The following is a 25737-nucleotide window of genomic DNA, read 5'->3' on the forward strand; positions in this document are numbered from 1 at the left end:
CAGGGTCCGCCACATATAAACAGTAACAGTAAGTAAAACAGTATGAAATTGAGTTGTCCTTTAAAGTCAGTTTGTTTATTCAATTTATTCTGTCATGACAATTAAGAGACTTTGTTAATTTAGAAGTTTGGGAAAAAAGGCATCTTTCTTTTCTGATTAAAATGTATTTCCTGAAACTGCACAGTGCTCCTTTAATATGTTGAGTTCAACATATATTGAAATCAGCCCATAAAATTTACTCTGTGTGTTGATATGATTGTATTATTTGAACCCTGAATTTCTCCTGCTCTCTGGTACGGTTGGTGTCCACACTGAAGGCTCACGCTACCACTGATAAGCCGAGAGGACAACAGAAAAGCTCCGATAGGAATAATCTACATTATTTTACGAAGTATATGACTTGATTAACACCACATGATAATTCTACTTTTGAGAAGACTGAAGGCAGAGGAAGGCAAGACATTTTTTTAGTTGTTTTATTTGAGATACATTTAGCGGAGTACAAATGCAAAAGACATTTTCATGGTGTGTGACTCATTAAAGCCTTATTAGTGTTAAGGAAGCCACAAGCTTACATTCACTTCCGCATCTCTGACTCACAATAGTTTTATAAATACACACACCTAAATTGACACACACAAACACACGCACACACAATTGTTGTGTCATACCATTATGCATCCAGGGGCACAGGACACATGGACAGACACACTAAATTGAGTGCATAGAAGCATATCTGTGACAGAACTACACAGTCTCCTCTGTTGGAGTAGAAAGAAGTGGGCTTTATGTAGGCCCAGTCAAAGTTCTGCAGGTTCAGTGACCTCTGACAGTGCTGATCGCTGAGAGCAACCAGGGCACGCACAAAGGCGTATTTGGCTGAGCAGCTGACGGCCTTCACTGTACGCACCTTGTCAAAGTGCAGCAAGAAACAGGGGTCATCCTGGGGCCAGAGGAAAAAGAGATAGCATGACTTATACAAAGGGAGAAAAAAAGAGACACCATTCAACACAATGTCCACTCAGTTTATTAGAATTAATTCCAAATCTGACAGAAAACTCTCAGAGAGATCAAGATGTATCGAAGCCAATGGGTTTACGAGAGATGAAAGCATAAATATGGAATAATACCGTTGATGAAATACGTGAATTAATTTCTCCAGCACACAAAATATCTGCTACAACTTCTCAGTGGTTGATCTGCAACTGAGAAAACTGTATTTTTAGTGAGATGAATTTTGTTGAAAGCTTCAGATGAAGTTCTATGGACCCTCCTAAATTAGATTCTTTTTTTTATTAGTCATAATTACTGGTCATATTGTCATATTATCAAAATAGGTAATTGAGGTGGTTGTACACAACAAATTTGCACTGTGCTGTAGGTATAAACTTAGTTGTAACTCTATTTTTATCCTCCTACATTTCATTTATTTGGTTTTATATTGGTACTCGATGAAAGACCATTGATATTCCCCACAAGACAATATGAGAGTAACATGTAAGAAAAAAATGAATGCACAAATTACAATTTACTTTGAAGTAAATTACACTAATTCAAGGCTTTCAGAATTATACACAGTAAAGGTGTGACAAAGATACCATTTTAGTCATTAGAAAGGATCAGATTTTAAAATCTTATGCTATTTACCAGTTATCAATTTTTTGTGTTTTCTGTGTATAAAACACTTGGGAATTATGCAATAATAAGCAATGGAAATCGCAACAAGATTTGGTTAATTACCACATCAGGGTCCCGTCCGTCAATAAGAGTCAGGTCCTGCAGGGACCAGACCTCCGCCCTCCTGTAGCACTCCTGTATGCATGAGCGTTTGGTGCGAGACTTCTTGGATCCAGACTTTAAGGTTGTCTGAGATATCTGACATCGAACTATACTCAGCTGCACCACTTTGTTTTTCGCAACTGCAGAAAAAAGGGAAGTAACAAAAGTGTTTTTTTTTCCCCCCAAGTAAGGTCGACAGGCATTTCATCCGCAGTGAAAATTCACTAATTTCAAGCCTCACAGGGGCATATTCAGATTCTATACACACCAAAATAAATAAAAAATGCTTTATAAAGCTTAGAAATGTTACATACAAAATAGATGTGAATGCCTAAAAAACTGCCTAAATTTGATTAAATATACAAAAATGTTATGAAATAACTGCAACAAAACACATCAACAAAACAGCTGTTTACCTGAGGCGCAGAGAAAATGCCTTCCATGTGTCGGCTCTTCGATCTCGATAAACTCCACCAGTCTCTGTTTTCCAGGTCGGAATAAAACTCTCTGCATCTCCTCCCTCAGAAGAGACGACATCCCTGGACCAGGAGAGAAAGAGGTGAGAAAAAAAAAAGGTAATTGGGATCTGACACTGGATGACACTGAGACCTGGCAGAGGTGGGGAAGGATGTGCTGATGTTTCCGCTGGTCAGACCACATAAAATGTGTGGTTGTCGTGAAATGAGCCCTTACTGTACCACACACAACCACACACTCCCTTCTGCAGCAGTAATGTTTGATGATCACTGTTAATCCTTCATTAAAGTACTGCCGTCATGCCAACTTGCTCTGGAGGGATTTAGTTGGAGAGGGGCAATTAAAGGCCAATGTCTTCATCATTTTGCCCTTTTTATTGCTTCAATTAAGATCCATTATGATGCCCAGGTTTCCTGCAAATATGGATTTCACTCATTAATTTCTATTTACCACACTGGAGTGGGTCTGACTCAAAGCATATACACATTCAGTTGTCCTGTATATGGTCATATGTTCCCCTCACACTGACTCTCTTTTTTTTTTTCTTTCCATGGTCTTTCTGTCTCCACTCACTCACATATAGATGTTGATATATAATGTGGCACAGTGCCCTGACTGTGATTAAACGGTTGTTGTGAGGGAAAAGGATGTCCCACAGCACTCTGCAAGATTTCCATTACCCTGTTATAATTCAATCTCTGAGAACAGGTACGAGCGGGGTGAAGCACTTAAATAGAGGGATTTTACAAGCACATAAATGGATGCTACACTTCTTTAGCGATCGTGACTCCAGAAGACAATTTGCCATAGATGTGCTGAGAAAGCATAAAGAACATTATATTATATCTCTGAGGCAGGTCAGAAGCGCGGGAGGACTTTTTTTTCTGTAAAAAATTAACCAGACCACGGCTCTGATCTGATTTGTTTGCAGGAAAGAGTGTGGCTCCATTGGATTTGTCACATTTATGAAAACAAAGATGGGTTGTTCCACGGCTAAGTGCTTTATAGTTGTTGTTGTTTTTGTTGTTGATGGTTTCTGTGGGTGTTGACTTGAAAGGCTCTTTGCATCTGAGATGGAAAGACAAGCGGGTGGGCAGGAAGTAGAGAGGGAAGGAAACATAGAAGTGTTGAATCTCATTAATAACATATGAGGTTTGGTTGTACTTACTTATCATACACTTTAACCCCAGAATTGTCCATCATGTGTGTTGAAAGGAATCTTCTCTGTACATTAAGTGGAGGAATCCCAACATTTCCAATTTCATGTCATCTGAATTTGTAAGAAAATATTCTTGTGATGATTTATGTGAGCACAACGGTTATGCCTGACTTTGCAGTCTGTGGACACATGCAGGAGAGCAGCTCTGAAAGCCAATACAATGCACACACACACACACACACACACACACACACACACACACAAAGCAACTATAATACTGTTATAAGACAAGATGGGAGGAGTTTGAAAAGAGAGGGATGCATGATTAAAGAGGATTAAGAGGAGTTGTACAGAGTTCAGGAATAAAGTCAGGTCACCTTGCAGCAAGGATGAGGAGAATGTCTAGATAATACTGCAACGACTGATGAAGTTGGGGGAGAAAAATATGAAGATGTGAGAAGAATTGTCTCATAGAATTATTGAAACGTTATCGAGAAACAGGAGAGGAGGGAAGACATAGAGGATGCGGATGATCAACAACGGAAAAAAGCAGAGGAAGCAAAGGAAGAAGAAATGCAAAAGGCAGGAGCAAACCAACAGAAGATGTGAAGAGAAGGTGTCAAGTGGAAAAGGACGAGTGTGTGGAGATGAATTACAGAATGAGTAACGCAGATTATGCAGGAAGGACTGCTGAGTGGAGGAAAGATTAGACAGAGGAGAAAATAATGGATAGGAAAAAGGGGGGAGAATCCTTTAGAAGCAGATAGCGGTTAATCCGGAAAAAGCGGGAGAGACCTGAAAACGATGATGGAGGAATAGAGGAAAAATGCGGGGGCATGTGGAGTTCACAGAGAAGAAGGAGGCTGAGGGAAGAAATCAGAGGCAGAGAGAAACTCTTAAGACGGTGCAGAGGTATAATGAGTCCAAACAAGAATTAATGAGGTTATTACTGCTATATTTTAAGATAACCAGAACAGAGCTCATTATAAAAAAATGTCCATGGCTGGAATAAAGAGTGTTAAAACATGGATGTATTTGACAATTGGTGTTTGTGGCTACTTTGGATTTGAAAAGCTGTGTTTTTGGACAGTTTATGTAAAGGAATTTGCCAAAAGTTACACCGATTTTGTGATGCATCGATCATAACAGATGTACCACACACGCAGCACTGCTTGCTTGCGTTGCGATGCCATTGTAAGTATGTTTGTATTGCAAGAAATGCATTTTTGGTGGCATCTTATCATGCACTTTGTTTGATTTGCATTGCGTAGCTTTGAACTGGCTATGACGGCAGAGAACGGAGGTGAAGACAGTCACGCTTCATGCAGCCAACAGCTTATCATGGGGAATAGACCTGTACCCCATCTTTGTAGGACCATTGCATGTAGTTTGCTAATAAGTCATGGTTAAATTCCAGCAGCCATTTTTGTAAGACATGACATAAAATGAGCTGACTGGGTTTCACACAGGAAACAAGGCTTATAAGAAATATGGCACTAACATCATGTTTCAAAATAAATCTTGAAACAACAAGGATTATGAAACACGCAGAACATAAAATGTCCCTCTTCTTATATTAGTATTATTTATTATAAATATTATGTAATATTATGTTGTAGAAATGAACGATCAATCAGAATATCATCGAAATAGCAGTATAGCCAGATGCAACATCCAAATCACAGGAGCTTTGGTTTTGTGTGTTCAAGTTCAAATGTGTCACAAAAGACCATGAAAAGGTATTGTGGTGCTACAGAGATGCCAAAGCCAAAAAATGATAATCTCCAGATGTTTTGTTTCTCATATTTTTTGTGTGTCTTGCCTGATATTGTCTATTTGATGTTTTTGATATATTTAAATCCTTTTGAGGCTTGCCTTGTGATATTGGACAGTAATAAAAATTTGACTTTTGACTTTGGTGACTATCAAGTTATTGTTGTGTTTTTATTTTTTATGGATTTAAGAAGGCACAACACATAGTTATCTATGATCAGCATATTTGTGATCGTGAATGATTTGAATAAAGGTATAAGTGCTAACAGTGGTGTAGTTCTAACTGGAGGGCTGTAACTCAGCAACACTTAGACAGTAGCTTGTTTATTTTCTCCTCAAATATAAATATGATTCATGCAATTCCTGATAATATAAAGCCCTCTTGTCCACACAGACAATGGACAATGTGGTACAAGTGAATATTACTGCAGCCTGTAGTCTCTCCTCTTATGTTAACTTACGTATGAATGTTGTATGTACTTTGAACAGGGCTGTAAACTTTGTTTGGAGCAATAACACATTAATTATATTATAGTATATGATGTATATGTCAGGGGGATTTTATGTTAAAATGTTACTGAGCCTGACAGCTAACAGCTATTTAAGTCTAATGTACTATATGGTCTCCGCTGGCTGATATTACTTATATCAGTGTTGATAGATAGATAGATAGATAGATAGATAGATAGATAGATAGATAGATAGATAGATAGATAGATAGATAGATAGATAGATAGATAGACAGATAGATAGATAGCTTTATTATTCACAGAGGGGAAATTAGGTCATCATAGCACAAATACAATAAAAATATAAGGGCAAATATATAAACAATAACAAACAATAAAGTACTATATACAATTTAATACTTAATTAATTATGAAATACAATAGAATATTGAAATAAATAATATAAAATAAAAAGCTGAGGTATTGTGGAGTAAAGGTAAGTGGAACATAAGGTGCAAGAGAATAAGATGTAGTTTTTTTTTTTTTTTTACAGTAATAATAATTTAAAATTATGTGTGTGTTTTGGAGCGAGTGTTATAAAGTCTGATGGCACCAGGTAGGAAAGATTTGGTGTCCATCGGGAATACAGGACTGTAGATCAGGCCAGTGCTTCCCCAGGTATAGACCCAGGATAACTATGTGGTCCTGAAGATGGTCTGACAAAATGCATAAATGTCACCATGTTCTCCACACAATTTATTAGAATAAGATATCCTAGCTTGGTGATAATGTCATCCAGAGGTTACCAGGTTAATCAACACATGTCTAAAGAGAAATGCCTTCACTCAAGGACTGCCGTGATTAGTTGTCATCATGAAATTCATTGCCAGCTGTTTTGATCAATTAATCGGTTTGAGCAACTATTTAAGACTTATCAATTGATAAAGAAAATAATAAAAAGATGAATCAGTGAAAATAACCTAGATGGAACTTCATGTGAAGATTTGCTGCTTTTTTAAATCTTATTTGAGAGACTGTTTTTATTATCACGCCAATAATATTATGTTAAAAAACAACTTAATCAAACATGTAATCCAACATCATGCCTCATAAAAAATAATAACTGTTTTTAATGTAAAAAGTCACCATATTGAGATTTTAGGGGAACCTCGACGTTGTATAGATACAACGTCACGGTCTATAAAGCTTCTGATTGGATGTCGATTAAAGGGGAAACCCCCTACCATCAGGCAGGGCCATCCCTACCCTGCTCTGCACCGTCCTGGCGGCCGTCCAATGTCACATTCACAGTCCATTCACCGCAACCTAAACTCTGCTCTCCTGAAAACAATATGGTGATGTCAGCAATGCAAATGAATATAATGCTGACAACATTTAGCCACTTTGCCTTTTAACATTTCAACCCAAAGTATTAAGCCAAGACTTAAATAAAAAATACGATTTAAATGGATATCCGGTGTAGTATCCATTATTTTGCAAGTCGGGACGCGGCTATGCTACATTGTCATTTTTTTTTTTTTAAATGTTGTTTATTCTCGATCTTATCAAACACTAGGTGTCAGCGACAGTCAGTGGACCGGTCCGTCTGGAAAAGCCACAAAAAACCCGCGGAGTCATCTCCCCTTCTGAAGATCACTCTGCGATCCCCTCATTTTTTTTCCCCCGCTGCTACTGTACTTGCAAAATAGTGCGCCCCACTGCCTCCATTGCGCATGACTGTACGTCGTAATATGAAGTAGGCCTCCTGTTTTTCTCCCCAGCCCTCCTGGCCCCCACCACCTCGATGCAACGTTCAAGTACGCAAAACACGGGGGCTACTGTCGATTATTCGGAAAGGTAAGGATTATTTAATGCATATCCGAAGCCGTAGTGGTCGCGGGTGGTGAAATAGCACGGTCCTTTCGGTCGTTATACGGTGTTTTTGTTTTTTGTTGTTTTTTTTTTAGCGTGCGGAAGCGGTCGGACTGCAGAGGAGGCTTCGGGACTGTTTCCGCACGCTTGAGGGAGAGCAAGGCCCAGTGACCCACATTCAGAGCAGCCTGTGTCTATGTGTATGAGTGGGCGAGCGTGCGCGCGTATCCCTGTCAGTGTGTGTGTATGTGTGCGCCCCGGGGACTCTCTCTTCGGTGTGTATGTGTGTGTGTGTATGTGTACATACATCTGCCGCGAAAATGTTTCCACCGTCGCTGTTTTTTTAAAGACATTTCCCCGCGACCGACATTTGTGTTTCTGTGGGATTTCGCCAGGCTTCGAGCCCCGCGCGGATGTTAAAGGCTGAGCTCTCTCGCGGTGTTTCAGCACCAAACGGTAACATTTTTTAGGGATTATTTTGTCTTCAATGTCAGTTGTTGCGTGACAGCTTGAGGCTCGTCGCCAGCTCGCCGTTATAAGAGGCTGATATTCCTCTCCTTTGGCTCACAAACCGCGAAATGCTCTACCTGCCATAAGTGTGTCACTCGGTGCTGGCGAGTGTAGCGGGAGGAAACGAGGACAGTAACGGCATTAAATCTGGGTTAAACGGCCAGTTTTCGGTAGCAAGCTTAGTTAGCCTGCTAGCTAGCTATATGGGTTGCTCTCCTACGGTTGTATAACGAACACCTGTGGCACTAAAAGGTATATTAAAATGTTACCGAGCCTCATCTGATAGCTTATGTATATTTAGGTCGAATGTATTGTATGGTCTCCGCCGGCCCATATGGCTCATATCGGTGTTGATTCATTAGCAATGGTGTAGTTGCAGTGAGTAGAATCGACCACTGAAGAAGCTCTGTAACGAGGCTTCACTTACGAGCCATCAGGAGGAATACAAGACTGTAGATCAGGCCAGTGTTTTCCCAAGTATAGAACCAGGATCACTGTGGGGTCCTGACGGTGGTTTAACAAAATGCATAAATGTCACCATGTTCTCCACATGAGTTAGTAGAATAAGATATCCTAGCCTGGTGATAATGTTATCCAGAGGTTTTCCTGTACCCAGTGACCTTCCTGTATACTGTCATATTTTACTGAACATCCTGTAACATTGGGTTTTTAGGCATACTACGTAGGCCATTGTATGACTGGCGTTGGTTGAATTCATAGTCAAAGTGTTCACCTAAGATTGTTACCAGATTGATCAACACATTTAGTTGTCATCTATGAAATTCATCGCCAGCTGTTTTTATAATCAGTTAATGGGTTTGAGCAACTTTTTAAGACTAATTGATTAATCAAGAAAATTGTCAAAAGATAAATCAGTGAAAATGATCTATATTGAGTTTGTCATTTGTGAGAATTTGCTGCTTTTTTGAGAGTGATGAGTGTTTGGACTGTATTTTCAGATGATTTTATAGCCCAAATGCTAAACTGAGAAAGTAATTGGTTGATGAATAGATGATGAGAAAAAAAAATAAATAATAAGGGCTGCACTATAGGGCCAAAAAAAAAAAAAGTTTTTCTTACATCTGGATAACAAGATTTGTAAACTGTTTCTATAGAACTTCATTATAATGCTGTTTTGTCTGTGCTGATACCTCTATCAAGCAGCTTCTTGCAATTTTGGATATTGCAATTAGCCACAGTGTAATTTTAACTGTATTTCGATTAATTTATGTAATTATAAACTGAATATCTTTCGACCCTATTCTGACATCATCTTGAGCTTCAAGAAATTGTGACAGCCATTTTACACAATTTTCTGACATTTCATTTTCTGGCATTTAAAACAAATGATAGATTGTTAAATTAGAAAACATTAATTAGGGATGAATTTATGTAATTATAAATTAAATATCTTTTGGACCCTATTCTGACATCATCTTGAGCTTCAAGAAATTGTGACAGCCATTTTACACAATTTTCTGACATTTCATTTTCTGGCATTTAAAACAAATGATCGATTGTTAAATTAGAAAACATTAATTAGGGATGAAAATAATTTCCAGATGCAGGCCTAATCTGACAGTAGTATTGATTATCTATAGGTTTTGGATTGTGGATTTGGGCAAAACAAGCTTTATTTTAGTATTAATTGACCAAACTATTATTAATTGAAACCATTATTTCCTGTTTTTAACTTGCACCAACCAACATATTAGATTCCTACTGGATCTCTACAATTTGCATGCATGCTAAATAGTGCACACACGGCCCGTGGTGCATTTGTAAATGAGTGTGGGTTTTTTGTGTTTCAGGTGAGGTGTGGCCCTCACGTGCACATTTTCTCAGTGCCTGGAAGGCTTGGCTTTGAAACGGTTCGTTTTCCCTGCAAAGACACATTCCAGAAAGTAAGTTTAAAAAAATACTTGATCACCACTTTTTCCATAACTGGGTCACTGTGCTCCAAAAGAGTTTCTGTTGCATTGATAATGTATGCATGATAATTGATTTAGTCCAGGTTGGCCTTGCTTCACTGATGTATTTTATTTGGACTGAAAAGACTTTGTGGTGTAATATCTTTTTCACAGCACTGTCCAATTGAATATATGTTAATCGACTCACTAAAGTTTGTTTAAAAAAAATGTAAGATTTTCATAGATAGATAGATAGGTAGATAGATAGATAGCAGGTACATTCAGTACATATGCAATAAAAATATAAGGGGAAATATAGAAGCAATAAGAAACAATAAAATACTACATACAATATGCAACAAAAACAGTAGAATAGTACTTTCCTAATAATAGAATACTATTAAATACTTAAATAATTTCCCAGTCTTGGATCATTAAAGTAATTCTATTCTATTCCATTCTATATACAGTAAAATGCTTAAGTAGTTATGAAATAAAATAAAAATATTGAGGTTAATCAAGTTAAATGTTGAAGGGAACATAAGGTGCAAGAGAAAAAGGTGCAGGTTTATGTACAGAAATAATATAAAGCGCAATAGTTATGTGTGTTTTTTGTGTTTTGTTCTGTGAGTGTTGTATAGTCTGATGGCACCAGGTAGGAATGATTTTCTGTGCCGTTCCTTAAGGCAGCAGGGTTGAATTAGTCTGTTACTGAAGCTGCTTTTAAGCTTAAGTAAACAAGACCTGCTACACTGACATGAAAATATAAACTTGATTGTGTATGTAAGTGAGCAATTTTTAACACACAGTATATGACGGTATATGTAACAGCAGTAAAAAAAATTGGTAGGTGGAGAGATTTCTCAGAAAATTAGAAGAAAATTAATGTTTGAGTTTTTCTTGCAGTAATTGAGGCTACAGTGTACAGTGTTTGTGTAATTGGACTTGGTAGCTCATAAAAAGACACTCTCCATGGCTGTAAAAATGAAAAATTGTCTTGATGACCCCACATGACCCAGGTTTTCTGCTCTTGTCTGTCCTGTAGGATTGGTTGAACACCATGTCTTTCCCGTGGCCTGGTGCCCCCTCGTGACCCCAATGACCTCAACGTCAGTTGACCATAGAGTCCTCTCTGACCCCAAGTCCCTTCTATGACCCCAGAGAAAAGACGTCAATTGACCGCGTGCTTAAGCTGCATTGGGGTGAGTAACGACCACACATGCATACACACAGAGCTCGGTTGTGATGCACTTAATTTAGATACATTTTTAGATAGATAGATCGATAGATAGATAGAAAGATAGAAAGATAGATAGATAGACAGATAGACAGATAGATAGATATACTTTATTAATCCCAAACTGGGAAATTTTGGCGTAGCAGCAGAGATATAAAAGATATAAGCAACACACTGAAATAAAAAGAAGAAATAACATATTAATTACAGTATAAAATGCAATGTACAAATATACACAGTATAGATAATGTATAAAATGAGGTAGTTATTATAGTGCAAAAAATAAAATAAAATATAAGGTGCAGTGAAACAGATAAATAATCAGCAGTGGACCGGTGGGCATAAGAAAAACATTAGATGACCAGATTATATAACTATTATTGTACAGTTTGATGGCATGTAGCAGGAAAGAAAAACAGAAAAAACAGATAAAGTGCGTTTTAGATACATTTTAAGTTTTTCCCAGCAGATTGTTCTTTCGAATTGAGTCAATCTAATAACGCTCTATTTAGACATATGTATGTCCTATAGCACGTGTTGAAACATATGTTATGATGTTCCACTGACCACAGATATGGTCTTTTTCAGACCTATGTTCTATAACTCACATTCAGTTATGTTGACATCAGTTGTGTCTTGAAGAAGCCACCATAATAAGCCAGTTTAACCAAGTAGGAACGCTGATAATTTCGATTAAAAACATTACAAATGTCTGGCTATTTACGAACACAGACATACTTTTTATTGCATGTATCAACAAGAACTGTCAAGTTCACACAATTAGATAAAGCTTGGCTGGTTTCCACCCTGACCAATTAACCTGTTTGTCAAGATATTTTTGTGCGTGCACATGCATGCAGTTACAATTGTGTTAAAATGAAAGCAACTAATTAGGAATGGGAATCTTCATTTTAATGTCAGTCTTTGGTGCTGAAATGCACATAACTGTTCTTAATAATGATAACCCAATACAGTTATAGCCAATCATTTTTCTGTCCCTCCAGGTGGTCTTCCAAATGCCTACCTCACGCCTAAAGAGCAAATCACTGCAACCACAGCCCTGATCAGCAGCCACCATGACATCAAGCATAGGGTATGCCACAATGCACACAAACACACTCACACTAACGCACTCACTAACTTACTACTGCTAGTATTATTATTATTATTATTATTATTATTATTATTATTATTATTATTATTATTATTATTATTATTATCATCAGTGGCCATTCCATAATAACACTAATGAAAGTAGGCCTATTTGTATTGACCCATATTTACTGAAACGTATGCATGATCAAGCCCTGTTACACAAATGCACTCGTAACCTTCTTGGCAAGCGCAACACATTCCTTCTCTGTCTCTCTTTTTGTGTGACCCAAAAATAAACCCGCTCCTGGCATGTAGGAATCCTCTAATTAGCCAACATCCGTCATTGACTATTATAAACAATACATATCTGCTTTCAAGCTGCCAACAAACGTGCACACACAGGAAAACACAAAGTTAATGTTTTTCTCTCCTCCTTAGGGATGATTGTAGCATCTTCGATGGGTTGATGGAAGAAGATGAAAAGGACAAAGCAAAACGGTAAGCAGGATATAAAGATGCTACATTGATACCACTTGTAATATATGTATACAATTTCAATTCACTTTTCATAAAACATTATGTGGTATTTGACGGATTGTATCTTGAATAGGCCCAAGCATGTTGAATTAACAACATTCAATTTAAAGATGGGTTTGCATATGTTAGAGAGAACGTACTGTGTCATAACTTACTTTAGTGAATGTTGCGTTTATTGGATCATTTAGAATCTAATTTCAGACTGTGGTTTTGATTGTAGTGTATCCCGTAACAAGTCTGAGAAGAAACGGAGAGACCAGTTCAATGTCCTCATCAAGGAACTCGGCACGATGTTGCCTGGCAACACCAGGAAGATGGACAAGTCCACCATCCTGCAGAAAAGCATCGACTTCCTGTGTAAACACAAAGGTCAGGGCTCTCTACAATCCTCACCTGACTTCCTGTTTTGACCACCTCAAATGGTGGACACATGTTTATATTTAGTTTTATCATTCACCCTTGTTTACACTGTTGTCAGTGTTTGTTTACACTCATTATTTTAGTTTGCTAAAAGGAACAGGTACCCTGTTTTATAACACCTTTTTAATAAGACTGTTAGACTTTAATTAATTTTAACCTTTTGACGGAAATGTTGATGTAATTTATGATGATTTATACTTCTGTGATTGAGCTACTTTATACCTACATTCTCTACCTTCTTTCCCCTCATATTCTTAATGGATCATGGATTCTCCTATGCTGAAACATTTAATTACTGCGCGTGGGTTACCCTGCCTTTTAATCCAAGCTCTTATCAGTGTTGTCCGGGATAATTAACTGTCAGCTGCCACTTCCATGGTGCACTGTGTTATCTCGTATTCTGTTTAACTACCTTGTTTTTATTCTGAGCCTTGTGCTGTTAATTTGTTTTTGCACCATGTTGTCCTCTGTTATTGCCTGCTTTGACTCCATGTTGAATCCTTCATGTCTTGTTGCCTCACTAGGTTTCTCTCACTTGACTTTTTCTGTAAAGAATTGAGGTTCTTCTTTAAAAATGCCATTTGCTTTCTTCTTTCGACCATCAGAGATCGCAGCCCAGTCGGAATCGAGTGAGATCAGACAGGACTGGAAGCCTCCATTTCTTAGCAATGAGGAGTTCACCCAGCTCATGCTGGAGGTCAGACATGTCACATTTTACACTGTAAATCTTTCTGTAAGGTGACAACCTAGGTGTGTCTTTTTACCCTTGTGGTAGATTTTTCATGAACAGGGTCAAGATTAATTCAAAATTTACCTCAACAGATCTAATTGAATTATACATTTTGTTTCTAAAATTTAAAAGTGTATAATTGTGACAGATGTTTACTTTATTTTCTTCTTGCTTTTCAGGCTCTGGATGGGTTCTTTATAGCAATAATGACCGATGGTAACATTCTCTATGTCTCTGAGAGTGTCACCTCCCTGCTAGAACACTTACCGGTGAGTGGTATTGGTTCAGTCTTTCCCCTGGTATGTGTTAGTCATCTACTGTATTGTAGAACAAGTTTTAGAAAGGGGTTTATGCGTGTCTGTGGTTCAGATCAAACATGTTGTGATGACCTTTGTGTGCAGAAAAAAGGGTTTGGCCATTCTTCTGATTTGTGTGTGTGTTTGTTTCCACAGACGGACTTGGTGGACCAGAATATGTTGAACTTCCTGCCAATTGGGGAACACTCCGATGTGTACAAGGCTCTGTCCACGCACCCCACTGACCCAGAGAGCCTTAGCACAGACTTCTTGAAGAGTCAGTAACACAAGAGTCATATTACACCAATATCATATTGTGTACTTGTGGTTAAATGGGAATATCATTCAATTTAACATTTACCTCTGTACCTTCAGCTGTTATCTGATGTTTCTATTTATGTAAATGTGTTTTGGAGCCTTAATATACAAAGAAAATTACTTCTTTTGTTTCTTTCTGGAATTATAAACATGTTTATCCAATTTATTGTAATAAAACATTGAATTTACCTCTGATGAATTTCAATGAAAGTAAATATAGTGTTAAGGCTTCATAGCTCTATGGCTAATTTTGTTGGTTTAGTTTATGTCCCGATGATCAGCTTATTTTGTATTTAGACTGGAATAGTGAAACTAATTTTTAGTACAGAATAATGCAGCAACATAAGAAGTTCAAGTTTGAAAATACTGGCTTGCTTATTGCATGTTGTTTGTGTATCATTATCACTGTTTTGTCTTGACTTCCTTCCACCTCCATGAAACATGACCCATGTTCACTTGACTATGACTTTTGACCTAACTTGTATTTCTCTTGCCTTCGTCTCCAGCTAAGAACCACATGGAGTTTTGCTGCCATATGCTGCGAGGGGCAATTGACCCCAAAGAACCCCCTGTCTATGAATATGTTAAATTCATAGGCAACTTCAAGTCCCTCAATAATGGTATGTCAGTAAAATAGCAATGTTTATTTATTTTAGTTATTTAAACATCACTTCCTCTGAGAATGTATAGCTTAATAGTAATAAAGAGAGGCAACAATCACTTGAAAGTTAACATTTTAATTTCTTTACTATTTCACACAACTAGCTTACATATTCATGGGAAAGTGCACCAGTATGAACTGGATAATGTACATGCTCTTTGTGTCAACAGTCAAACAAACACTCCTTGAGAGTAGTGATGACACGCCCCAACTACAGAGCCACAATATAAACTCCTTGACTCACAAGCTTTGAGTTAACAAGCTTTTCAATGACGAACTCTGCTCTGTGTTGTGTAGTTCCCAACACGACGAGGAATGGTCTAGCAGGGGTGTTACAGCGTTCACTACAACCTGCGTTTGATGACCAGGTGTGCTTTGTAGCCACCGTTCGGCTGGCCAAACCTCAATTTATTAAGGTATTGTTCTACACAGACGCACACTCACAATTAAACATGAAAGTGAATTCACACTCGGTGATTAATCAAACATTTTATCTAATATACATTGTTTTTCTTTTTATGTTCATAGGAGATGTGTACAGTGGAGGAGCCCAATGAAGAATTCACCTCTAGGCACAGTCTAGAATGGAAGTTTCTCTTTTTAGACCATAGGTAAACATAATATTCTAAAATGGTTGAAAATAATTCTTGATGCATAATATTTTTTGAATTCTTTACACATTTTTTTAAAATTGTGTGAGTACTTGCTGCAAATAATTGGGTTTCAAATAATTGATAGTTGACTTTTCTGCATCAAGACATAATCTGCATCGTTGTTGGCCGTTCAGAGTAGTTATGAATACTTTACATTAATATAGTATTTCTTTGAGATATAAGAAATTGCATCAAGTTTTCACAGTTGTCTTTTTTGTTGTCACTTCCACGTTTGAGCACAAGGACCTGCTTTCTTTTTGTGTGTGTTAGTGTGATTTATAAGGAGGCCATTTCTGTTTTCCAGAGCTCCACCAATCATAGGTTACCTGCCTTTCGAGGTGCTGGGAACATCAGGGTACGACTATTACCATGTGGATGACCTGGAGACTCTGGCAAAGTGTCACGAACACTGTGAGGGCTCAGATTTATATGCTTTAAGTTAAGATATTTTTGTAAAAGCTTTTTTTTTTTTTTTTTGAAAACTCATCTCTAACATGTCTTCTCTGTGTCTGTCTCTCTCCTGTTTAGTGATGCAGTATGGTAAAGGGAAGTCTTGTTACTACCGTTTCCTGACTAAAGGTCAACAGTGGATCTGGCTTCAGACGCACTACTACATCACCTATCATCAGTGGAACTCTCGGCCTGAGTTTATTGTTTGCACACACACAGTAGTCAGGTACTGAAGCTGAACGCTCACTCATCTTCGCTTTTTATCCGTTATCTTGATTAGACATTTTCAGACTATTATTATTAAGCTTCTTGTATACCAATGATATTGCTACTGATGGTCCAGCATTTAGAAATTGTCCCCATAGCCTCCATCTTCTTGCTTTTTCACTAGTTGTTCCTAAAGTGTCCCTTGTTTTGTCTAAATGTAGTTATGCAGAGGTGAGGGCAGAGCAGCGCAGAGAGCTTGGCATTGAAGAGTCTAATCCAGAAGTTACTGCAGATAAGGTGAGTCATTACTTGTAGAAATGGTCTTTGTTTTCATAAATGCACAATCCCCATGATGAGAATCCCAGAGGAATCACAATATGCCAATTATGGAGAAGAAAGTATAAAAACATGTCCTGCGTGAATCTGCAGATTGTTGTTGAAGCCTGACTAGCACACAAACTTAATTATCAGTAGTGCCATGGTTCCTCAGAAGCAAAAAGTAGTTAATGCCCCACGTCCCACAATTTTCATTAATTATTAACAATGATAGAGGAAGCAGCTTATAAAAAAACAGGTCCAAGTTGTATATATTGCTATTAAGGTCAGCATTATGGCATCAGCAAAATCTTGTTTGTTTGTTTGTTTTCCCCATATAAATCGTATTGAGTTGATCAGCTTAGCTTCAAGCTTCATGCTTTTCTCCCGGGCATCATTGACCCAAGATTGAGAACCATTGCATGTAACTGTACTTAGATTAATTGATTTACTGAAATTTTGACAATTTATTCAATACATGAAATGATACATTTGGCCTCATAAGGAGCAATCATTTTATTAAATACATTAAAATATGTCTCATACATCAGGAAGTCTAAAGCTTGTTTTGCCCGAATGTATTATCCACTCATTTCTGTCAATGAGTTGCTACTGTCTACTTACATTTCTCCCGCTAAAAATCTCTGATAATTTGACCGTTGTTCTCTGATCTTATCTAAATCCCTTTAGTCAGTGATTACATCAAGATAAGAAAACAAATGTACCATAAATCAAACTTTGGATGGAATTCACAAACACATACAACTCTACGAGTATGGTTGTTGATCTCGCGTTGATTAAGTTATAAAGTAAAAATATGTCTCTTGTGGGTTATCCATCTTGTAGCTTAGAATTGCTATGTATTGTTTGTATTGTAAATAAAGCACAAGTAATGTATTTACTATATATTTCTGCTGGTTCAAACTTTAATATTAATAGTATTGCTCAGTCCTTTCACTTTCACCTGCCTTTGACCTTTTTTAAAGGATCGGCTGTCAAGTGTATTTTTCTACTGCTCATTTCTTTCAGAGTCAGGACTCTGGCTCCGAGTCACAGCTGAACACATCTAGCCTCAAGGAGGCTCTGGAGCGATTTGACCGCAGCAGAACACCCTCAACCTCCTCACGGAGTTCCCGCAAGTCCTCATCGCATGTCTCCGACAACACTTGCACTTGTAAGGACACACACAAACACATTCACATGCACAGTCATTATGTTAATCACTGATAGCCTGGCATAAAACTTTAAAGATGAGTCGGTGACGCATTGGTTCACAAGGCTCTGTGGTAAGGTGATCCATCATCGTCTCTCCTGCTCATCAATTATTCTGTATCTGCAGCAACGGCCTCCAAGATACACATAGACACGGCCACGCCTCCTCGGCAGTCACTGGCCTCCACCATGGAGATGACATCACAGCGTCGCTCATCCATCAGCAGCCAGGTGAGATTTGATTGGCTTTCTGTTTTGACATTTGTTTTTGTTTTTTTACCACGAGTAACACAAATCGAGGTTGCAATTTATTTAGTTAATTCTGATTTGCAACACATTGTGGTTAAGGAAATGTAATACCACAAATCCGTACACTCCAGTTGTCATGATTCTCTTGATTATGTGTATGCTTACAGTCTATGAGCTCTCAGACCACAAACCAGAGTGCGACCCCCAATATGATCACCCAGCAGCAGCAACAACAGCAGCAGCAACAACAACAGCAACAGCAGCAACAACAACAGCAACAACAGCAACAACAGCAACAACAACAACAACAACAACAGCAACAGCAGCAGCAGCAGCAACAACAACAACAACAACAACAACAACCACAACAACAACAGCAACAACAACCACAGCAGCTACAGACAAACGTACAGGTGAGAATGGTGGTTGAAAAGGCAAAAAACTGCTTGTTTTTGTAGTACTTCATATAAATAAATTCATAGAGAAAATAATAGTTGGACTGAATAAAATAAAGCTAATCAAAAGCTGCAGCCTTACTGTGGACATGTTGGTTATTTTGCCATGGTTTGCTTAATGAACATTAGTCAGTGCTGCTGAAGTAGGTGAACCTCTTTGTTTCTGTCTCCAACCCGCAGCCGGTGATGGAGTTCTCAGCCCAGGTGAATGCCATGCAGCATCTAAAGGATCAGCTGGAACAGAGGACCAGAATGATCCAGGCCAACATCCAGCGGCAGCAGGATGAGCTGAGACACATCCAAGAGCAGCTGCAGAGAGTCCAGGGACAGGGCATACAGGTAAGACCAAGGACTTTAATGTGTAAAATGTTGCGTGTAGGGTGTTGGCTCATTATATATTTATTAGATTCAGTTTATAGCACATTGTCTCAAATGGGATATTTATAATGCAGTGCACCAACTCCTCACAAGTATAAAAGTATGTACACCGCACCTGACCTTTTGCAGCAAAAGAAAACAATCATCATTCAAACATTAAACCAGAGAGCTACCTCTGTTCACTGAAACGTCTTTTCACTCACTAGGAATAACTGCACGCTTACCTTTTTTAAAAAAAGTCCCTTTCATATGAAAACAATGAAGAGCCTAGCAGTAGCATTCAGGTTTCTCCCCTGATGTTTTTCAAAATTCGGAATATTGCTTATTTGAACAAACTAGCACGCAACCTCTCCTCTTTTTGAAAAGCTCAGTAGGTGTGCTGTACTTGTCTTTGTCTGCTATGTTCTACCTGGCTCTGCCTGACCTAGATCAGGACTAGAATCATGCATTATGCATTATTTTTAGGCAATTCAGAGGAAACAGTAATTTAACTGCCTGAATATGTACCATGACAAAAAAAACCCTGAGTAAATTATGCTTTTCTATTATTAATTCAATGACACCTTGAACTGGATGAGGAAATACACAAAAATAACTGCATGCTGTGTGAACAACTGAGGCCTGACATTTACTGTTTATCACCAACAGATGTTGCTGCAGCAGCAGGGTGGAGCGACGAACGTGCAACTCTCGCAGGTTGGATCTTGTGATCATGTAATCTTGTGTGAACTTTTGACACCATCGGTCACATGTGGCAACACATGTGAAAGATTTCACAAACACAGTATTGTTGTTTGAAGTTGTAATGCTTACATCCCATTGAGTCGGCAGGAAGAGCCACAGGGCGTGTTGTTTGTGTTCAAACATGTGAGAGATTACACATAATAGTATCTGTAACAGCGGAGTATTGAGTACTGTTTTCAGGGTAAATGGTTATAGACATCCTCCTTGCTCCATTATTGCATGACAACTTGCAGATAGATCACCTTGTGTGTATTTTCATGAATCAAAAGCACACATACTATAACATTTAGCAAGACTTCAAGCCCTCATTGCAATCTGCTGGCCCGATCTACCTTATGTGCTGGAGCTTCAACTTTGGATTTATTAGATTTTTCTGGATATTTGAGGGATTGAGATCTGGTAAATGATAGCTGGACTCTGTTCAAATTGTAGATAACAAGGGGTGAGAACTTTGGCAGTGGATATATTGGGCAAAAACAAGTTATCAAAGCTCTCGCGTTGTTCCTTCTGCTATTATTCATAAACCAAAACACATAACACTTAACAGTTTTGAGCCGAAAGGATGTTAGTGCACTTGTGTGTATTTGAAATAGTTTTTCATAATTGTGAAAATATTGTTCATTAAGTATATTGGGATCCAGGTGTTTATAAAGTTTTAATATTAATTTGATAAAAAAGTATGGTCATTTTTGTTTTTAACTTGTATTCATCTGGTTCAGCAAAATACACATGAAAGTTTGTTTTAAAGAAATTGATGTCATGTCTCTCCCTCCTTGCCACTCTCCAGGCCCAACGGCAACCCCAGCAACCCCAGCAACCCCAGCAACCTCAGCCACAGGCTCAGCCCCAGAACCAGGGTTCTGTATCCGCTCCACTATACAACACCATGATGATTTCCCAGCCAGGGCAGCCTAACGTGCTGCAGATCAGCACCACCCTGCCGCAGAACAACACACAGCAAGGCACCGCCGTGGCCACTTTCACCCAGGACCGACAGATCAGGTAGGCAGACAACCTAAACTGATATATGGAGAAATACTGCACCTTAGTGAACAGAATTTGTAAATGAAACCAAGCTGTTAAGGAACATCTGAATAGTGGTTATCTAATATGATATATGAAGTATTTATTCCTTCTGTTTCTTTTCCCCTTTCTCCTTTTCACTCTCTCCAGGTTCCCGGCAGGGCAGCAGCTGGTGACTAAGCTTGTGACGGCTCCAATGGCATGCGGAGCAGTCATGGTGCCCACCTCCATGTTCATGGGACAGGTGGTCACTGCGTACAACCCCTTCGGTGGTCAGCAGGTAAATACAAAGCCGTATGAGTCATACAGCAACTAATCAAACTGTATCTAAGATCAGAAATAAAAGCCAACACACTTGAGTCGATCCAAACGACCATGTGTGAGGCACATAACCAGCCAGCTGCTCACTGCTGACAGAGTGTGCTTATAGTGTGAAGGTGTTAGATAAAATGGAATAATGAGCATGGCATTGTCGGGGAAAATTAGATTTTTTACTAAACAAATTCCCCATTTTTAGGTCTTGAAAGAACCATTTTTTTGTATTTGGTGCTGATATTTAGCTGTGAAAAGAAGACAATAGAGATTTAGTCCTTTTAAAGAAAACAGCAATACATTTTTAAAGTCAAGGTCTGAAAGCAGTCACAGAAAGGTTAAAATGAAAAACAAATTTGACTCAATTTTAGCAGAAAAGTCCATTAATCTTAAAGTTGACTGAAACAGGTCAGAAGACTAGAAGATGTTTTTGTCATGAAATCAACTGCTGTGTTGTACCTTTGGTGTATACAGTTGCTCCCTTTTATTTAGCGAATTCTTAGAACTCAAATCTAAATTTTTGTATCCCCCTTCTGTGTTGTTCTCTGTTAACTCCTGTGTCAATTCAGCAGGGAGGACAAACCCAGACCCTGACTTTGCAAGCAGCCCAGCCACCCCAAGGTCAGCCCGATGGCCAGAACCAGACAACTGTTGTGGCTCAGAGTGCCCAGCAGGGGCAGCAGCAACAACAGCAATTCCTACAGGTATCAGTAGAGGACAGCAAACATCATTTATTCAACTAGTCATCCTGACAAAATATCTAGTTATTCATATGTTTCATTTATGTAGTAATAATATTCCTGCACTGTTTTCCTTTTAGGGCACTCGTCTTCTCCACAGTAACCAGTCTACCCAGCTAATTCTCCAGGCGGCTTTCCCTCTCCAACAACAGGGCACCTTCACCCAGGCAACGCACCAACAGCAACCACAACAGCAGCAGCAACAACAACAGCAGCAGCAGCAACGGCAACAACAGCAGCAACAACAACAGCAGCAACAATCTCATCATCAGAGGCACCAGCAGCAGCTGAAACCACAGCCCCAGAAACAGCAGAAAGCCACATCACACAGGACTGACAGTGTCAGCAGCCAACCCCAGTAAAGTCTGGAGGAAAACGTGTGAAACTCTTACAGGATTGCTGCATACATTTGTTTTGGTTGTGTGGCTGTCAACGAACTTAATTTTCTCCCAAAATCGCTGCCCTCCCTTCCTCCATCCGAAAGAAACGAATCATAGGAAAGAGGAAAGCCTGTGAGTCCCCAAGGAACTCATCAAGGATTGTCAGCATGGCAACAGGATGGATTAAAATCCCCTTTTCCCTCAGCAGAGGAGGAAGTGTGAGGGTGCTGTAGTCTTCTTAGAAACAAGACAATAATCCACGGAACACGGTAACAACAGACTTTCTTTTTTTTTTTAAGGCGTGTCAAAGATGACTGACCTTGTACAGATTTACTGTATGATAAAGAAAAACGTGTAAATATCCAATATAGCCTAACAGGAAACAGAAATGTAGTATTTTATATGATTGCATGGAAAGAATAACTGTGTAAGCTTTTATTAGTCGCTTTTGAAAAATGAATTTTTACTTTGTTCAAGTGTTTTATGGTCAAAGACAGAGCAGTGACATGCTCTCTCAGAACCCCCCCCTCCCCATTTCTGTCTCTCTCTAAAAAAAAAGAAAGTCCAGAGTAAGGCTTTAAAGTTCTTTCAGTTTGTTTTTAAAAAAAATGGTTGGGCTTGGGGTTGTTTTTTTTTGTGGAAGTTGTGTTTTTAAACACTGTCTCTGAGAGGAAAATGGCTCTTTTTAACTTTGTAAGTACACATTATGTTTGGCAAAAAAACTAGATTGCAGCTTAACTGAATTCTACACAGGATGATCACTGTACGTGTAACGGGTTTAGTGATTCCAAGTGCCAATAACATAGTCAGTTATGTTGTTTTTATTTTGAGCAGACTATTCAAAGGCGTATATATATTTTCCAACAAGATATTACCCCTAATAATAAAGTTAATGCGTGTGTATATAGTAGGGATTATTTTTTAACAGTCAGAGAGCCCTATACGTAACAAACAGTATATCCTCAATCCCAATGAAACTTTAGCACTTGATGTGGTTGTGTACAGTAAATCACTGTCAAGACCTAGTTGTTTGTAATCTGTGGTGTGATTCTGTGAGCTAGTGTGTGTTTTTGGGAGTACAATCTTTTGTGTGCATGAGAGTGTCTGTTGTGGGTGTGTGTGTGTGTGTGTGTGCTTGTTGCCCCTTGTGTCTTACAATAATTGACTTAGTAAGAGTTTGGAGTTGCTGGACGGTACTTGTATTCTCAGGAATGTGGAAAGTTTTTTGCTTCTGCCTCAGTCTGGAATCAGACCAGGAAGGATTAGACAGTGATGATGCAGAGACCAAAGTGTCATACAGGGTGTGGTGATTGAATCACATTTGACCCAGATTTTTTAGAGACGTCACTGTTGTTTCTTTATCAAAATAGTACGCAGGGAGGGTTCAGCCTCCGAAGAGAATACAAATATGCATTTTTTTCCATAAAGGGGGAGGGGTTGTTTAGATGAAATGAATGAAAATATAGAAAACTAATTTTTGGAATGGATTGACCTCATTGTACCAGCGAACCATGGTCTTCTGTCTCATCAGTGTTTCATCCTTCTTTCTCTACCTAGGCCTCAGAAACCCTCATGCAGTTTAGTTAATCTCTCTCAGTTCTCAAACAGCAGTTAAAACCAGGGCTGTGCTCATGGCCATTCTAGATACAGATGGTAATGTACTCAGCCCCTCTACTACAGTTGTAAGCCATATCAAACAGAAAAGCCTTGGATTGGGGGAAGTGTGATGGTTGGCAAAGGAGCTTTTAGAATGTGTTGTTTTGTCTCCGAGTGTAGTAAAGCCTGAGCGTGTGTGTATATGTGTGTGCGTGCGTGCGTGTGTGTGTGAATATGTGAATATAGCGTCTCCTCTTCTTGATCCTACTTCTTGTATCTCTCGGGGGTCAGTATTGGTTTCCCCTGGCGATAGCCAATCAGTTCTTGCGTTGCAGTATAAAAAAAGATAATTGTAATATTCAAGAAACTTCCTCTCCAGTTGGGCTCAGTATTCTGTAAAGCCCGTGTGTGGGACAGCTCAACTTGAATACATGTTGTGTGTTAAAGAGAGAGAGAGTTTGTATGCATGTTCACCGTCACTGTAACCCATTTTATTTTCATATGGAAACAGATGTGTGACTGAAAAACAGAATGGATGTGTTAGGCACTGTGGACCGACTGCTCATCAAACACTTATCACAACAACTCTACATCAGACCTTCCCTAAATGGTAACCCTCTGAGATAATGTTTTTGATTTAGGTTGGCTGTGTGTGTGTGTATGTGTGTGACTAAACGGTGACAAATCCTCTTCTTGACTTTATCCACAAATAAAGAATAGAGGAGAGGATTTACAGGAGGGTCTTACTGTCTTCCACCCATCACATAGCAAAATTTAGATCCTCTATACACTAGTTTGTGTTTAAAGCATCACTGTAAAGGGTAATGTTGAAATGTTTATAGTTTGTGTCACTGATACCCAGCCCAAAGAATGTAAAGGTGTTATAAAGAGACAAATGGATGTTGTAACTGTTGATTCTGGAGAACCTTTTGACAGGCTTTGTAATGAAGGAAAAACAAGGGGTGTGAATGGAAATCATGTTTGCCACTGCTCAGATCCACAGAGAATCTGAAACACAATCTAATTTACAGGCTTCGCATTGTACAAGAACCTCTGAATGTTTCACCATTTATGTTTCTGTTTGTTATGTTTTTTTTGCAACAATAATTTCCGGTTGGAAGAGTTTGAAGCTGTTGAAAGGTTAGGTGTAGGATATTTGAAATGGCACACCATAGACAAGACAGCGAGGGCCCACCCACCCCCCCCCACAGAGATACACAGATCACCTTTCTACCACAATTTGGTTCTAAAGAGTCCTAGTTCTAGTATAATACTGTACACATACACAAAGCTAAGAACACCAGTATTCAGTGTAAAACAGTGCTATGCTTACCTGTACTGTATGTACAGTATGTATATCCCCTTATTCTGCTCTTGAACTGTGCTCCTTTATCTACCCCAAAGTCAAATGTAATAATAATCAATATTTTGAAGCAAACTGTTTGCTATTACTATAACCCCCCCTCTCCCCTCTTGGTCAATTTGAAAATAAAACAGTTTCAAATATTCTGTGTGACATGTCTGCTGCAATTTTGTTTGCTGTCTTTTGGTCTGTTATTGACAGTGTGTGGTGGAGAGTGTCATTCAAACCACTTTGTTATGTTCCAGACTGAAATAACCATTTGTTGGATGGATCCCCAAAGGATGACTCCCACTGACTTAGGTGACCCCTTTGACTTTTTCCTCTCGAGCTACCATGGGGATGACATATTCTTTTATTAGTATAATGCCCCCACAACTATTGGATGGACTTGTCATTGCATTTGGACAGGTATCTGTGGTCCCTAGAGGACGAATCCC

At 38.7% G+C, this 25737-nt stretch overlaps 2 protein-coding genes across 9 annotated transcripts; one reads left to right on the forward strand and one right to left on the reverse strand.

Annotated features, from left to right (window-relative positions):
• Positions 1-460: 460 nt before the first annotated feature.
• On the reverse strand, positions 461-7935 carry si:dkey-245p14.4 (uncharacterized protein LOC563576 homolog). 4 transcript variants are annotated; one of them, XM_037100231.1, is made up of 5 exons: positions 7817-7877; positions 6904-6978; positions 2196-2318; positions 1741-1919; positions 461-943 (listed from the first exon to the last, which is right to left on the reverse strand). In XM_037100231.1, exons 3-5 carry the CDS (start codon positions 2314-2316, stop codon positions 674-676), a joined length of 570 nt encoding a protein of 189 aa, XP_036956126.1. In that variant the 5' UTR covers positions 2317-2318; positions 6904-6978; positions 7817-7877; the 3' UTR covers positions 461-673. The 4 variants fall into 4 exon arrangements, with proteins under 4 accessions (XP_036956126.1, XP_036956107.1, XP_036956117.1 ...); XM_037100212.1 differs by lacking the exon at positions 6904-6978 and having other exon boundaries at positions 7817-7935; XM_037100222.1 differs by lacking the exons at positions 6904-6978; positions 7817-7877 and adding an exon at positions 3425-3521.
• Positions 7280-25448, forward strand: clockb (clock circadian regulator b). Of its 5 annotated transcripts, none has more exons than XM_037100188.1 (24): positions 7280-7494; positions 9831-9923; positions 10975-11131; positions 12171-12259; positions 12700-12759; positions 13019-13167; positions 13824-13915; positions 14128-14217; positions 14401-14521; positions 15069-15182; positions 15521-15639; positions 15752-15834; positions 16181-16287; positions 16405-16552; positions 16755-16830; positions 17878-18022; positions 18188-18291; positions 18477-18722; positions 18945-19103; positions 19791-19838; positions 20674-20888; positions 21060-21189; positions 21794-21925; positions 22042-22323. In XM_037100188.1, exons 4-24 carry the CDS (start codon positions 12243-12245, stop codon positions 22321-22323), a joined length of 2637 nt encoding a protein of 878 aa, XP_036956083.1. In that variant the 5' UTR covers positions 7280-7494; positions 9831-9923; positions 10975-11131; positions 12171-12242. The 5 variants fall into 5 exon arrangements, with proteins under 5 accessions (XP_036956083.1, XP_036956080.1, XP_036956078.1 ...); XM_037100185.1 differs by having other exon boundaries at positions 7286-7494; positions 21791-21925; positions 22042-25448; XM_037100183.1 differs by lacking the exon at positions 7280-7494 and adding an exon at positions 7628-7784 and having other exon boundaries at positions 21791-21925.
• Positions 25449-25737: the final 289 nt, after the last annotated feature.

This window comes from Acanthopagrus latus, chromosome 1 (genome assembly GCF_904848185.1).
Source record: "Acanthopagrus latus isolate v.2019 chromosome 1, fAcaLat1.1, whole genome shotgun sequence".
NCBI lineage: Eukaryota > Metazoa > Chordata > Actinopteri > Spariformes > Sparidae > Acanthopagrus > Acanthopagrus latus.

Excerpts from the sequence above, each read along its gene's own strand:
- si:dkey-245p14.4 (XM_037100204.1), bottom strand. The coding sequence starts at position 2,439 with ATGTGGTCTGACCAGCGGAAACATCAGCACATCCTTCCCCACCTCTGC. Across the intron at positions 1,920-2,195 it reads GCATTTTCTCTGCGCCTCAG|TTGCGAAAAACAAAGTGGTG; the intron begins GTAAACAGCTGT and ends TTTTTTCTGCAG. Across the intron at positions 944-1,740 it reads ACGGACGGGACCCTGATGTG|GATGACCCCTGTTTCTTGCT; the intron begins GTAATTAACCAA and ends CTCTGGCCCCAG.
- clockb (XM_037100185.1), top strand. Across the intron at positions 15,640-15,751 it reads CCAAACCTCAATTTATTAAG|GAGATGTGTACAGTGGAGGA; the intron begins GTATTGTTCTAC and ends TTATGTTCATAG. Across the intron at positions 16,831-17,877 it reads CAGAAGTTACTGCAGATAAG|AGTCAGGACTCTGGCTCCGA; the intron begins GTGAGTCATTAC and ends CATTTCTTTCAG.